Source organism: Argiope bruennichi, chromosome 8 (genome assembly GCF_947563725.1).
Source record: "Argiope bruennichi chromosome 8, qqArgBrue1.1, whole genome shotgun sequence".
Taxonomy (NCBI): Eukaryota; Metazoa; Arthropoda; class Arachnida; order Araneae; family Araneidae; genus Argiope; species Argiope bruennichi.
In genome coordinates, this window is record NC_079158.1 from 35,692,337 (window position 1) to 35,709,346 (window position 17,010).

Sequence of the window (17,010 nt, forward strand, 5' to 3'; positions counted from 1 at the left end):
TCCAAATAAAAAAACTGTCTTAATATTCTATATCTTTTATACCATATAAATTTTAAGGTGCCTTTTTTTACTTTTCCCAACTATCAGAATAAGATTTTTTTTTGTTGATTTTAATTTTCGTATTCTTTTTACGGATGCAGCTATTCAAATGAACGAATTGTTCCGGATACTGTCGTTCAGATTTTTGAATCCACACCAGTGTAAACCAGGTCTATCTAGCAACCCATATTAATGTACTGGTATAGAATGCATGGATGTGTATCGGTATAGAATCGGTTAAGGTAGCGCCATGTTATTAATTGTTTGTTAAATGCGAGGTCTCTGTATAATCTTGTTATTTGTTTTAACGGATGTAATCGTATTTTAAATTATTTCAGAATTCGAGGTTTGTTATTTTATTAGCTATATGCTTGTCAGAGCTTTTACTTGCTATTTTCGTTAAAGTTTCTTTTTTCTGATTGTATTTACTAACCAACCACTTTAATATGAAAAATTTCCTTTGCATTTTGAGTTTCTGAAAGCTTTCATATGTTATGTAGTTTTTATAATCTTAATTGAATTACAGATGTGGCACGAGGCAAGAAAACAAGAAAAAAAGATTCGGGGCATGATGGTTGATTATAAAAGAAGAGCAGAAAGGAGAAGAGAATATTATGAAAAAATTGTAAGTAAACCTTCAAAATCCGTACAATTGATTGTTTTTTAAAGCATTTTATCATAAATGATATATTTGAAGGTTACTTTGAACAGTAATCTTATAAAATTAATAATATATGTTTTTAAAATCCTGGATGCTAATAAATTAAAAATAATAGTCTTCAGTAAATTTATTCTCTTAATTATTTTTGATTATATATCATAAAATTCAAATTAACATGTATCATTAAATTCTGATTAACATGTATCATTAAATTCTGATTAACATGTATCATAGAATTCTAATTAACTTGTAAATATAATAAAAAGAAAATCAGCTAGTTTTCTATTTTGGTTATTTTAGTAATTTTTTCCCTACTCTTTATTTTATATTTTAATGCTCAGATAAAAAGAAATGGCATGAGCAGCTGTATATTTGTTAAAATAATTATTATATTAAATAAAGAGGATTAAGTTATTGATTTACTTGGAGATATTTTGTATAGTTGTTCATGTATGTGTCATATTTAATATTAACTGCAATATCGGTTTAGTTCTAAAGCCTTCTGTATATGCCATCTTTTTTATGTAGTTTTGAAATCCATTTTTCTGTTAGATACCTCTATCATTTTTGGTACATTCTTAGATTTATATCTTGGTGTAAATTTTTTATAAACTTCTTTAAAATCAGTGTTGTAGATTGGAATTATCTGCATGGAAAATTATTATTATGGGAAAAAAAAGTAAAGTATTAATTTAAAAGTTGTTTTTAAAGGTTTTTATTTTCTTTATAAAATCTGCAAAAAATGACATTTAAATATTGATCTTTTGCAGATAAGCTGTCTCATTTGAATTACACTAGAAAATATGTGCTTTTATTAATAATTTTAAATTTCTTTGAGTTAGTATTACATTATAAATTAGTTTATTTTAGTACAGTTATTAGTTTTGTTTTATATTTGTTTGTTACCTGTCCTTGATATTAATTGAGCAAGAGTAGTTTACAATACTTAGATTATTATGAAAATTCTCAATTTTTTTTCATTAGTAAGTAATGCATTGTATGCAATTTTATTTTTTTGTAATTCTATAAAGTATTATGAGTAATTTTTTATTCTTAATGCATTATTTATAATCTATTTTTAAATATCTATAATTTCTTCTGTTTTCTTGAAGTAAGTGCTTAAAAATTTGTTCTGAATGGCAATGATCTACTAAAAGCACTTAAATGTCAGCAGCTTTTCAATTTTTGTTTAACAGTATAAATACTTTTTTTAAAAATAATAGTACCTTTTTCATTTAATAAGTATTAAATAATTGAAATAACTCCTATTTTCCTTTCAGTTTTTAAATAAGTGATTTTGTTGTTATTCATATTTTAGAAACAGGATCCTGCTCAATTTCTGCAAGTGCATGGACGTCCAGCCAAAATTCACTTAGATCCTGCAGTTGCTATTGCAGCTGATAGTCCTGCTACAATGTAATAATATATTTGTAATACTAAGAAATTTAACTTGCTTTTATTGTCCTTTTTTTTGTTTAAATTTAATATATTTGACTGTACAGTATTATGATTATAATGAAATTATTGAAATTGATTTCAAAGAATCTGTATTTATGTTTTATTATAATCTAATTAAAAAAAAATCTTGAATATGTAGCAGTTTTTTAAAAAAATTATTGGGTTAAAATAATTAAGGGCATAATGTTAAAGCACTTGTAATCAAGTTTCATAAATGATGATTCTTTTCTCTGGTGATCCAAGCCTTTCATTCTAAACAGTACCTTTGAATTTTTCTTGTAAATAATCAAATTCTATCTTTATTAAGAGTTTAAATGCAGAAAATGTTAAAAAAAATATTAAAAATATACTAACCTGATCTTTATGCAAGACTTCTAATTATGACATTCACTTCAATCATTTATAGGTTGATAATGACTTTTTGTATAAAGCTTTTTTAAAACTATAGTTTGACTTTTGAAGCCAGTCAATATTTAATTCTTTTAGATTTCAAATACTGAAATGTTGCTTTTTTTGTTAAAAAAGTTCCCAAAAGTTTAATTTATAATTATAATAATTCATTTAAAGATTGTTTTTATTATAATCCACAGAAAAAATTCACATTATTTTATTTATTGATATACAGGATGCCCTGGCAAGGCCATGCAGATAATTTGATAGATAGATTCGATGTTCGTGCTCATTTAGATATCATTCCTGAGTATGATCCATCAAAGTAAGTTTATATTTTTACTAGTAATTGATTTTGACTAATGTAATTGCCATTGCACAAAATCGTTAATTATTTAATAATCATTAATTTACAAGCCTCTGTTCATCATATATAATATGATATGATAGCAATATTTATTTAGTGATGTTCTAAATGCTAAGATATAGGCTTTAAAAAATAGATTGTTGGATATTTATTTTTATGTAAAATGTTCTTTTGTGTTGAGCGTTGGCATTCTATTAAGTCAGGAACAAGATGTAAAAGAAATAGGTGTCAAACAGAAAATTTAATAAGTGCTGAAATAGGCTTAAACATCACCAGATTGATAATTTCTATGATTTAACTACTCCATATTAATTGTTTATTACATTAATAATCTGGATAAACAAACTAGTTGATAAAAGCAATTGGCACTTAAAATTACATTGCAGTATGTTTTTTAAAAAAAATCATAAATACTTAAATGCAGGAATTTTTAAAGTCCTATGCTATTTTTTATATATAAGTTATTTTTCTCAGATGAAATCAATTCTAAAATGCAGCCTGAGTTTTTAAATTATAAATGCTCCATTTAATTCATTTTATTTTGATTTCCCTATGAATGATCTAAAAATATATGGTACATGTTTGGGAAATATTGTTTTAAATCTTTAAAGAGGATAAATGGAAATAAAGGAGGATATAGCAAAGTATAATTAGTGAAACTGTTTTTCCTTTTTGTTTTAAACATGTATATCAGTTTATTATAGAATTAATTTAATTAATATCACTGATAATTGATATAATAATTAAATTGGTAATTCTTCATATTTGGATTAAAAAGTATCAGAAACATTGTAAAAAGAATGATAATTTAAAAAGAATGAACCATTATCAATCCAAACACCAAGAGATTCTTTTTTTAAAAATAAAGATATGTGGTTGCAAATTATAGTTTTATTTCACAATTAATGAAATATGCTTTATTTTCTATTGAAAAAGGTATCAATAATATTAAAATATTGTGGGATTTCAAAAGTTTTGTAAATTTTTATGTAAATTAAAAGAACTAATTCTAAATGTAAATTCTGAAATTTAATTCCAAGTTAAAGAATGCAAATGATATATCTATGGAAAGTTCATAAAATGACATTTATTGCACTATTAGCTAGTTACTTTTAGTAACCAGCTGGTTTGCTAAGAATATTAGTTGTGTTTAATTTCAGTTAAATCTTTTATTCACAATTTTAATGTTCATGATTATTTCCACAAAGTATTTTTAAATATTAAATTGCCACAAACTTTAATGTTATTTTAATAGTATTACTTATATTTTGTTTATGTTTGTAAAACCTTTGTAATAAAGTTAAATCCCTTATTATCATAGTGCCATTAAAAATTTAAAAAATATATCTGAATAATCTATTGCAGATTATCTTTTGTGATAATGTAATTTCACTTCCTGATTTGTCATTTAAAGTGTTTTAATTGATAAAATCTTTCTGTCTTAATTTTTAGTAATGGTGAAAAATCACACTATTAAATATTTGATGAAATAATTGAAACAGTTTGAATTCCATTGCAACAAAGTAATCAATTGATAAAAATTATGCTAAAAAAATGAAAGGAAAATGTTAAAATTCAGTAAATGGCATTGCATGGCAATTAAATTGATATCATTAAAAAGTTAATGTTTTAAATTTTAAAAATATATACAAAATTTATTTTGTTCAGTAATGTTTCTTAGAGTCATTTCCAAAAAAATTCTAAAATTTTGATTAATTTTTAATACAAAGTTAAAAAAAATCGCTTTGTGTTGCATATCTCACCTTTCTAATTATATCTGTATCAAATTTAACAGGACAGGAGGTCTATCTTCAGTACACATACAGATACATACTAATGCATGATCCTTTATTATTGATTAATCTAACTAAAAAAGATAATTGATTATAATGTTAGTGGATTTCAGTAACATACAGTTTCTTAAAACATTAAAGGTATTTTTTGCTGTAATTAAACATAATTTTGATTCAACACTGTTTTGAAAATTCAATAAAATTTCTTAGAATTCAGTTTTATTATAAAATATTTTGAGATCATGGAAATTTCTGAATGATAAGGATTGTTATTAGAGCTTTTAAATCCAAAAAGAATAATTTTAAAGAGAAAAAAAATTGATATATCTTATTTTGAAATATTATAAAATATATGCTTATTTAATAGTAAAAATTTAATTTTTGGAACCAATTCCTTTTTTTCTTTTTTTTTTAATGTCGAGTTAAACTAATCTGAAAGTGTTGTGAAGTTTTTGTAAAGTTGGTTATTTATATAAAATTCATTTTAATGCCTTTTAAAATTGCTAAAATTTTGTTGACATTTTGCTTTGACATTAACTGTTTAATTTCTACTGCTAATAAACTCTTTAATTTGCAGTGGAAATAAAATGAAAAAAAATTCCATATAATTAACTTGGCAGATGGGATTAAAATTTGTCTCTTAAATAATCTTTCATTTTTAAAATCAAGATAAGAATTTTTCAAATTTCATGTAAAATCTTTTTAAATTTATTATTTGTACCTTCCATAGTTTAATTATAAGCTAATTTTTCTTCCTCTCTCCCTAGGAATGATGAACCAATACCAGAAGATCGTCAAGCATGCTATGAAAGGTATCGAACTTTAGTTCAAAATGACTTCCTGGGTGGTAAGTTTTACTGATAGTATAAACTACTCACAATTAGCAAGAATGGACTTTTTTTAAAATGCTATCTTAAAAAGAAATATTATTTGATTCAAGAGATTTAATTTTTTTTTTCATTTGTGAGGCTGATTTGATTAATCATAAATAATTGCATATCATTTTAGTATTTGATGGAGCTTAAGTTATTTTGCATGAAAATTTGTGACTTTTTAATTAATTTAAGATGATTGAGAAGTATTGTCAATGCTTAGTTAGATATAAATGAATAGGTAGCAGTTATATATATATATATATATATATATAAAAAAAATTAGTTGTTTTTATTAGTTTAGTGTATTGAGAGATTTTGAATGAAAAAGTGAATAATATCTGAGTCGTGAATAGAAATTAAGTGTAGTTTTGTGCTATATATATATATATAAATATAATAACCATGCAGAATAGTTAGCATTAATTTCCACTTTGAATTCCAGTCTATATTATTGTTAAAAGGAATAAGTAATTGAGTTTATTCAAAATGTTTCTCAATTTTAAAAGATCTCAATTCAAATTTTTTTTCTCAAATTCAACATTTTAAAGGACATTTCAAAACAATTTTCAAGTTTAAGAAGCATTTTTCATAATGGAAAAGTTTGAATAAAACCAGGAAAAAATTATGATTTATGCTTTGGTAATTTTAAAATAAGTCTACTAAACAAATCATGGCTGCAACATTTTTATATATTGGCACAGTAGTGCACATGCTTAATGGAAACATAGTTTTTAGTTCATAAATAATTTACTATTTAGTTAATTATTACAAGATCACTGAAACCTTCCATATTTTTCATAACTATGAGCAAAATTTGAAAGGGAAAAAATCTATTTTAGTTGTTTGGATTTCTGTAGGGAAGGGCAAAAAGTAATTGATGTTTCAGTTCTATTTATATAATTTAAGAAAGTTGCAATTAATGACTTAAAATTATTTGCAAAGCATTTGTGCGCATATGTTTGAATATTTAAATAATGAGTATCTGCTATAAAACTATTTTTACTGATTTAGCTTTTAATCTATAATTATTATGTGTTCAATTAATTACTGAAATAATTTAAATTCATAGTTTATTATTATAGTAGATTATTGATGCCTGGAATATCAGTAACCATTAGTAAAAGAATTTGATTTCAATTATTGATAAAATCAAAGCTTAAAATATTAATCTTGAATTTGATTAATTATAATTTACATGATTTTGAATTGTTATAATCGACTACTCTGTAATGTTTTTAATTCTGTAAGATAAGAGAAGATTTTTGTTTTTGTTTTCAAAAGAATATTTACTGATTAAATTATGTTTTGGTTTTTAGTTAATGAAGACAAGTTTTTACATCAGATATTTATTGAAGAGAGGTTTGGAATTTTCAAGCCAGATGAAGAAAAGAAAAAGTAAGTTAACTTAGATAAAAAAAAAATGGAAAGTGATATGTGTTTAATTCATTTTTCAAATCATAGACAAGATGCTCTCTTTCAGACCAACTGATAAAAAGGCTGCTATTGGTTATGTTTATGAAGATAGCACTGAATCACCTCAGCATCAAAACAATATTTCAAAAGAGGACGAGGATGATGAGGAAAATGAAGAAGAAAAGGAGGAGGATTTAAGCGATATTGACTTAGGTAAAAAATCAACAACTTTGTATTACTTTATTGTATAGAATAATATTAATTTATTCTTATATGATGTTTATCAAAAGAATGCATTGTAATCATCACAACATTTAGACTTGAAATTTTGGTCTCCTTGTTTCAGACCAGCCATTGTCTAAATAGCACATTATTGAAATTATGTTTGTATGTCTGTAAGCATAACTCAAAAATTCTCAGAGCTAGGTGGATAAATTATGTGTGGTCTTCACATTAAATTTATTGACTTTATCAGATTTTGATGAATGTCTGGCTACCCCAGTAAGTAGCTACCCAGTACAACAACTTTAAAATGTAAAGAGCTAGATGAATGAAGTTTGGTACAGAGATATAGCCTTTAAAGTGTAGACCTCTATTCAAAGTTTGAACTAAATTTGCTAAGGATTGGCCATCTATCTTTTTATATTTTTGCATGTATGTAAATATGATAACTTAAGTATGCAATGGTTTAAATAAAGGAAATTTGATATTTTATCTTGTTATTAAAACTGTACTTCTTTGCTAAATTTCAATTCTAATCAGTCAACAAAAAGATCCAATTTTCTACTTGAATATCTTTATTATCAAGCAAAAATTGCTCGTATAGGATACTTTTAAAATGAAATTTGAGCCCTCATAGTTTTGGTAGCCAATGTCCAGTTTTGTGTGTGTGTGTGTGTGAGGGAGGAAGGGGGGAATATTTATATGAGAAAGTATATCAGAAAGTTTTGGGAAGACCAATGAATGCTGGTTATAAAATATATTGTCTTTAATTTTTGGAATTATTAATTTTCACATTTTATCATTTGGGATAAAATGTGGATAAGGACTTTTTAAATTATGAGCTATGATTCCAAGTCATGATTCTTAAATTATGTGTCAAATATATTCAACAGTAAAGGACAGATTATGTATTTCTGATGAAACACATATTGAATAGTTTGAATGATTCATTTTCAGACTCGGATAATTTTAAAAACATAAAATGCTTGATATGCACTGAAAATAAACTGTAGACTCTTATAGCTTCTTGGATAATGATCCTACGTCATCTGTAGTCTAACAAATGAAACCTAAGAATGTCTTTTCATTCGTTGGCAGAATTATTATTTAAACTTTTTGTTGTAAAGATACAAACAACTATTCTAAGCTGAAAAATTCTATTTGTTATTGAAATGTTTATTAATTAGAACTAATGAAATGGTAATTAGCCATTTTTTTGGATGCAGTGGATGATAATGGTCTATTAAAATTTATTTGATTGTTTAGAACTTGGAATTTGATGATGAATTGATATTGTAAATGCCTAAATTATAGCAAAATAAAATTTAATAATAAAAATGCATTTTTATTACTTAATGTTAAGAATTTTTTTGTAAATTGCTTTATTTCTCATTTTTAGTATACTACTGTAGTACTTTCATGAAATTTAGTTTTAATAATTTGTATATTGATATTAATTTAATATTACCTAGGGAATGAGAAAGACAACATCTCAAAAACTTAATGCTGTTCTATATCTGAATTTAAATATTTTTTATTACCTTAACTTTGAACTCAAATATATGTTTATATTTCTACCTGATTGTTTATTTCTTAATTTCAGATGTGACAGTTGACGTCAACATGCTGACCCCTGCTCAGTGTGAAGAAATGAATGCACATTCCCTCAAATATGGGATGGTAGATGAGGATTTTATAACGTAAGAGATCTTGGCTACTGTTTTAGAAGTTCTGGTTACCTCTTTTCCATAACTGCAAAATAGACCACTGTGGTATCCTCCCTGGCCTACTAAATATTTATTTAATTTCTATTGCTTGGGTACTTAAAACAAAAAGTATCTTATAATGTGTGATTTCTGCAAATGAATTTAAATATAGTAATCCTGAGCGGAAATTCCAACAGATATCTGCACCATGATAAAGATGAAGCAGAGCAGCTGAAACTTGCCAGGGAGATAGAAGAGGAAAAGGCCATGTATTCAGTAAGTCATATGATTTATTACCTTTATTAATTGATAAAGATTGTATTATGTGTAAATAAATTAAGTACAAGTACAGTGATTCATGAGTTAACATGCATAATCCATTAAAAATAGTTTGTTTCCTGAATTATTTGTCTGCCTATTATCAAGGTATTGTATGCCTTTTAATTGACATTTTGATTGATCCGTCCAAAGTATTGAGGCAAATATAAATTACATAATCTCTTATTATATTTATACACTGCAATGCAAAAATTAACAGCATTAATGCCATTTGACTGTAAGATTGAGATTTGGGATAGTAGAATTACAGAATCTTTGAACATGGTGAAAAACTTTTTAAATATTTTATTATCAAAATGCAGTTATTTTATTTGCTATGATGTTGAGAATAAAAACAGAAATTTATTGTTACAAAAAATTATAAGTTTCTGGATTTTTTTTTTTTTTTTTTTGGAAACTGCAAATTTAAAAGACATATATCAAACGTTGAGTTTTTAAGTTTTGCACTTCATAGATGAGATGCTGACAGCAAAAGAAATTCAAATGGGTAAGGTTATGAAGATCTTGAAAGCCAAAGATAAACCAATATAGGAAATTTTGGTTATAATTAATCAATCAAAGAAATCTATTCGAATTTTACATAGTATATATATATATATATAATATGGAGGCTGTGTGTAACAAATAAGCATGACGGTCGTCAGATACAAAAACTGGTGAATACCCAACAAATGATTGTTTGTCAAGTTTAAAGGCAGTTGGGACTCTCAATATCAAAGGATTCTAATCATAAAAGGAAATTGAAACTATCATTCATTGCAAAATGAAAAATAAATCAGCTCTATAGCGTATAGCTATCAGCTCTAAGTCTCAAAGAATATTGAGGACTTGATGTTATGTGGACTTAAATGGCAATTGGGGATATTTAATAATAAAAAAACTGGAATATGGATGGTTTAGATGGCTGGTCCTCACTGTTACAATGAATCTCAATGTTTTTATAGTGACTGACAAGGTATTGTCTTAGTGATGGTTTTAGCAGACTTTAGCTTTGCACTTTATTTTTGGTTCATAGTAATATACTACATCATTGGCAGATAACCTGTCACCATTTTCTTCTAAGTGGCTCTGAATGGTAATTTCAACAAGATAATGCTCCAGTTCTTGTGACAAAGTCTGGTTTCAGTTCCCAGAATGTATAAACTTTCGATTAGCTGACATTTAGCCTTAGTCTTAACTAAATAGGAAATACTTAGGGCATCATGTAATGTAAGATTTATAGTATTGGTAGGTAATACTATTCTGCAGATGAACTCAAGTAATTTATTTAGGTTGTATAATACTAACTCTAAGCCCAAAACTATTCATGACTTGATGTTCTTTGATGGAGACATGTTTATGAATTAATCAATTAAAATAGATGCACAGTCAGTCTTTAAATCTGTTTATTTCATCTTTGTCTAATTTTTTGAGACCTAAAAAATGTAATATGTTGAAGTTAACTTTTTTCATCATAATATTGTGTATGAATATAATTTCATGAATATAATTTTAATATTATAATGTCATTTAATATTGAAGCACATCACACTGAAGCTATGTTACAAAAATTGATTTTTAAGTATTTTAAAATTTGTGAATTCATTCATTGTTTAAAATTCTGTGTATATATGTAATAATAATAATAATAGTATATATTCCTTGCTTGTTTTTTACATGAGTAGAATGCTTGAGTCTTCATTTTAGCTCTGTAATATTTTTCAGTAAGAAGGTCTGAAACATTAAACATTTTTATAATATTGAATCTATGATTCTAATGATTACATTATATATATTTGTTTAAAGTTTGCATGCTCCATAACGTATGTTGTTATTATATAATAAGAATTGCAATCTATATAAAGAATTATTTTCATTGATATGATTTTATATTTTCACACTGTGTGTAAGTGTAAATTGTCATAAAATATAATGATTCTCTGAATGCAATTGTTCCATATCCATAATATTTCCATATTTCTTTTCATTTTTTTGGAGAAATTTTATTGAGTTCATTTCCAAGTGAAAAGATTTTTTTTCTTGTTTGTTATTTCTTAATTGTTTCTGTTATTTCTGAAATGTTGAGTTCTTTTCTACCATAAATTTTAACAATTGAACTAAATAATATTAAATTTTATTATATATATAAGTTTTTCCATTTTGCAGAGTTTAACTATATCTTTTTGAGACGTTAGTATATCTGAAATAATTGCCAGTAGTAAATTGTTAATTGGTGGGAAGATTTTTGATTAAAATAAAACAATATGCTAGCTTAACAAGAAGAGAGGGCACAGGTTGCAAAACTGAGTTCGGGATGAAGTATATTATAATGTTAGTATGTGTGCAAGTTTGAGGTTCGAACTTGCAACATTATTGTTCAGAACCGAGTAACAAAGCCACTACACAAAAGTGTACACTCCTATCCGGAGGTTGTTATCTGACTTAGGAAGTTACCACCACAATACTCCCCCACCAGTGAGTCGGCGGAATTTATTGCGTCAGTTATGGCGAGCGATGGACGTGATTACATGCCAGGCGTTATGGTGAGCGACAAATGTTGTTATCGTGCCAAGCATTATAGCGGGCGATGGCGAGCGTTTTGTGAGTGGTTGCTGCCGGTAGATGGAGCCATGACAGCTGATCGAAGGATGTAGTTGTTCAGAACCAGGGTCACCAATGTGCAAGTTTGAGGTTCGAATTTGCAACATTAGGGTTCAGAACGGAGTAACAAAGCCACTAGACAAAAGTGTACACTCCTATCCGGAGGTTGTTATCTGGCTTAGGAAGTTACCATCACAGTATGCCTTTAGGATGCTCATTTAATAAAATATTAAAGAGCAATAGCCTTCAATTTTGAGGAACTGGCCTTCTAACTTTCAATATAACTTATATACTAATAATGTGTCACCATGCATTACAATCGGTAAGACGTTGAGACAAGTTTGACTGAGAACTTAATCCCCAAACCTGGCTACTGTTTTAAAAATTGTTTTTTTTCTTTCTAAATTATTTCAGATTAATTTAACAATTTATAAGTAGTTTTAATTAATATGTTTTTTTAAAATTTTTGATGCAAAAATAAATGTTCTTGGAATTTTTGAATTACAATTTGTTTTAGAAAAAAAAGTTAGAAATTTATTTTTCTTAAACAAAAACAATAAAAATTATTTAAATAAAATTAACAATATGCATGTAGTTTTAATTAATATGTAAATTTTATATAATACAAAAATAAATGTTCGTTTATCTGATACTTGAATCATAATTTTATTTTTATGCAAGAAAAATAATTACAAGAGCCAGAATGGCAGTTGTCCTAAAAACATTCCATAACTCAACATCTGCTTTTTTTAAAAACATTTTTTTAATTAATTTTCAGCTGCTGTCTTTAAATTTTGGATATAAATATAGCTTAATTGAGCTATAACAAATGATTTGTCATTATTAAAATTCAAAAATTTAAAACTTTTAATGATTTTAAGATGATAATGGTTATTTAAATTATTTTTATCATTAAATTTATATTTATTTTAGCTCTTAAAAATTAAATTATAATAAACAAAATTATTTTCCTTTTAAAAATTAAATTATAACTCGCGTATTACGAAACAAAACATTTATTTTTGCATGCTGAAATGAGTGGCATGATAATTGAAACCATCTTTAAATTGTTAATTTATGCAATTTTTCATATTTAAAAAAAATGCATATCAATTTTCATTTATTTTTCTTGTAATAGGTAAATTACAATTCTTGAATTAGGCGAATAAACATTAATTTTTGCTTAAAAAATGAGAAACATATTAATTAAAAGCATTTGTAATTATGTAAATTAATTTACAATAATAATACAAATTAATTTGAAATAATTTTAAAGGAAAACAAATAAAAAATTAAAACAGTACTGAACTCGGGTCTCATGAATGTTAAGCCAGTGCCTTACCAACTGTGTTGTCTGGACATTTGTCAGTGATACATTATTAGTATAATAAGCTATACTGAATGCTTGAGAGTCATTTTCTTGAAATTGGCTGCTATTACACTTTAATAATTCATTCAATGAGCATCTTAAAGGCATACTACCATCATACTAAACCTTACTTTGAACTCAAACCATGCCTTCTCAACTTATGTGCTTTTCAGTTTGTTGAATATTAATATTCTTTGAAAGAACTTTATATCCATGCTAAAAATATGATGGTAAAAAAAAAAAGAGTGCATGGTCAGAGCATTTGCCATGGAAGCTAATTAAAATCAGCAATAATAATAATAATGCAATTGTATAGAATAATTATTAGTGAAGGCCTGAAATTTTTATGGATTTTTATAAAACTTTAAATGGGCCTTTTTTTTAGTATTATTTGAAATGAATATTGGTTTTGTTGCACATTACAAGACAAATATTGACTGGCTTCATTTTTTTTCTATTGGTCTTTCTGTTAATTGACCTTTGTTCATCATAATAATTAATCGGCATCCAACAAATGTTCATTTATTATTATGATGTACAAGAGCTGTTAAAAGCACAAATAAGTTGGTTGCTTTTAAAAGCCCAGTAAATTGATATGATATTAGCTCAGTATACCAAATAACATGTTTAAAAGAGAAAGGGCATAGGAAATTTAAATCTGAGTAAAGATTTTAATAAATTGAAAAAAAAAAGGAATTGCCCTTTTATATTAATTAAATCTTAATTTATAATTGAGTTCCTTAAAAATCTTTTATTAAAAAGAGGTATTTTTATTAGACTAATTTTAAAACTCTCTCACTCTTCAAAATTATTTATGATTTTGATTCTTAAATGCTTCTTTTTAAACACCTGTTTTCTTAAAAGAGAGAGAGAGGGGGGGGGGCGTATTTTGTGGTATTAAAAAAATAAAATATAGATTTATGGGATGCCATATATTATATAGGAATTATATTGTATGTATGGGATGAGTAATTTTAATATGAATTTCATTTATCTAAGATTTTAAGCAAAATTTTATAGCTTCATATAAATCTTGTGCATTTATCAAGCATAAATCCAGCTGTGTGGATTGCAGTTAAATTTAAACAAACACATTTCTATTTATTGGTAAGTTTAAGAGTGGACCACTGAATTGACATTAAAGTAAGTATTATAATGATGACTTATTAGAAAGTGATCACAATGATAATATTAAAAATGTATTAACTTAAATGATCTAAAAATCTTTAAATTTTTATCAGTTGTGAAAATCAAGATTTAATTTTCATATAATTGTAATAATTTACTTTCATTTATGATTTTTGCAAATTTATATTAATAAAAGGGCAGCTTTGTGGTATATATAAAAGTATTTAATTTTTAAATACAAAAACTGAAATATTAGTAACCAAGAATTTTAAATTTTAAAGTCTTATTTTCAACAAAGGCATTATAAAAGAAGGAAAAAGTAAAACATTTTTTTTTTTAATCTGGAGAATTTTTTAAAAAAAATTTGCTTTTTATGGTTTTCAAAAAAGATATAGCTTTGATTTGTATAATTTTAATAAATTTGATAATATCTAACTTATATGGGAGCTCAAATACTTTGCTTCTAGTTTGTCATTTTAAATAATAAAAAGTATTACAAATTAGTTTTTTGGTATTTCTCTAAACTTTTATCAGATTTGATATTTCTTTATAAAATATGGAACATTTATTTTAATTTTAAAAGTATTATTGCATTTTAATTTTAACTGGTATTTTATGAATCAGAATTATATTTTATTTAATCAAGCATGCTATATTCCTGAACTTATTCAGTAATTGTATAATTCAACCAATTGTTAAGGAACAGGGTGCGTAGGTTCATTAAAAGTTCTTAAAAACAATTTATGTTTGGTAATCCTTATATAAGGCCTTAAAAGTGCTTATTTTTTGTTCAAATATCTATTTCCCCCTTTCTTTGGGAAAAAATAAGAAAAAAGAAATTTTCACCATGCTATAGAATCACACTAGATCTTCCTTTTTTTATGACTCTATTTTCTTTCTTTCAATGTTTATTGGATCTTATCTTGTGAATCCATCATATAATCCTCTATGAGTTATTTGTTGAAGAATCCCTGGCGTGTGTTTAATAGTTTTCAAAAATTAAATGTAGCTCTATAATCGGAAATACTATGGTAACGTTGGATAAAATGCTTATTTTTTACGATAAAATTTGCCTATGCACCCTGAAGAAGTTTCAATAAATTTTTCATAACTGAATTATTTTCATTTAACTTCAAATGGAACATAAGTATTTTTAATTGTTTTCAGTATTAAACAGCTTAATGGCATGTCTGCTGTGATAAATCAAAGGTTGTCTTGCTATTAGCACTAATTATAAAATTATGAATAATTTTTGGTTATTTATCAATGTTTCTTTCAGATTATAATAATTAATTTCTGTTTTAAATATTAGGGCAGAAAATCACGAAGAGAAAGAAGGGCTCTAAGAGAGAAGAAGCTTGCAGGCAGGAAGATAACTAGCCCACCAAGGTATCAAAATTTTTATTTTATATTATAGATTACTTTGTAAACTGTTCAAACTATAATTAATTTCATAAATTAGTGATTATTTTGTTAAATTTTTTAGCTATGCAGCAAGAGATAGTCCAACCTATACACCTATGAGGTAAGTTTCTAAAATATTTTCTGAATTTTTCAACACATATTTTTACATTTTTACTGACATAGTAAGTATACATTTTTGCTGACATAGTAAGTAACTACTTTTTTAATAATTAAAAAGTGATTTCATGGTGATTCTTTTTTTGCATTAGAATAATAATAATTATATTATTAAAATAATTACATTAAATATCAAATGAGCTAATATGATCTTTGTATATTAAGTGGTTAAACACACAGTGCAATTATTACACAACACAGATTTACAATAGATTTAAAGGAAAACTTAAAGAATGTAATTTAAAAAAATATATCTTGCATAATATACTTGTTTTTATTTTATGTAAAAATATAATTTAGGAAGAATGTGACAGTATAAGCAATTTATTGCTTTTGCTTGAATAGAGTTTTTGTTTTTCAGAATAGAGTTAATTTTCAAATGTTATTTTATTTTGGGAATTATCAATGTTTCTAACTATAATTATGATACGTTTTTATTTATATTGCCCCACATTTTGTTCTTTGTTGATCTAATGATCTTATATTTTCCTCAATATTTCAGGCATTCAACATCTAAATCTCGTTCACGATCCCCACCAGATGCTGGTAAAATTATGTTTATTACAAGCTTTGGTGGAGAAGGCTCAGATGGAGAGCAGCTGTCTAAATCGGGGAGTAAAAGCTCAACTAATAATTTAAAACCTGGAAAAAGCCAGAAGTAATTGAAATTTTTGATCTTGTGATAATGATATCAGATATTGAATTAATTATATATCAATTATTTTTTGAGTTTCTGTAAAGTTACTTTCATATTTGAGACCTTGAGAAAAAAAGATGGCAAAATAATTTTAAAATTAATAATTTTAAAAATTGTTTTGTTAATACAAATGTTTTTCACTGTGTGCTTTTAAAAAAAGTTTCTGTATAACAGGCCATTTTTTAAGCAATAAGTTGTCATATTAATTGAGTTTACGTTATTGATTGACTTTTTGAAATTACTAAATTTAGCAAATAATTGACATGCATAAAATTTCTAATACTCTGAATTATCTCTATAATTCTAGTAATTTAAATTCTTGGGGAATTTTTCTTTAAATATATGTATTTGTGTTGAAAACTTTGACAACTTTTAAAAATTTGACTTTTATT

General features: G+C 25.4%; 1 protein-coding gene across 3 annotated transcripts in view; it reads left to right on the forward strand.

Moving 5' to 3' along the window:
- Window positions 1-247: 247 nt before the first annotated feature.
- LOC129980865 (CLK4-associating serine/arginine rich protein-like) overlaps window positions 248-17,010 on the forward strand; it is a 32,457-nt gene continuing 15,694 nt past the window's right edge. Inside the window, exons 1-12 of one of the 3 annotated variants that reach the window (XM_056091305.1) lie at window positions 248-385; window positions 566-664; window positions 2,019-2,116; window positions 2,784-2,873; window positions 5,476-5,555; window positions 6,900-6,978; window positions 7,064-7,209; window positions 8,822-8,918; window positions 9,122-9,200; window positions 15,653-15,729; window positions 15,803-15,865; window positions 16,424-16,579. In XM_056091305.1, coding sequence (XP_055947280.1) covers window positions 566-664; window positions 2,019-2,116; window positions 2,784-2,873; window positions 5,476-5,555; window positions 6,900-6,978; window positions 7,064-7,209; window positions 8,822-8,918; window positions 9,122-9,200; window positions 15,653-15,729; window positions 15,803-15,865; window positions 16,424-16,579 — 1,064 coding nt within the window. In that variant the 5' untranslated portion in view covers window positions 248-385. Of the gene's footprint in view, window positions 386-565; window positions 665-2,018; window positions 2,117-2,783; window positions 2,874-5,475; window positions 5,556-6,899; window positions 6,979-7,063; window positions 7,210-8,821; window positions 8,919-9,121; window positions 9,201-15,652; window positions 15,730-15,802; window positions 15,866-16,423; window positions 16,580-17,010 lie in introns of those variants that run through there. The other 2 variants (XM_056091306.1, XM_056091307.1) reach the window with 2 other exon arrangements.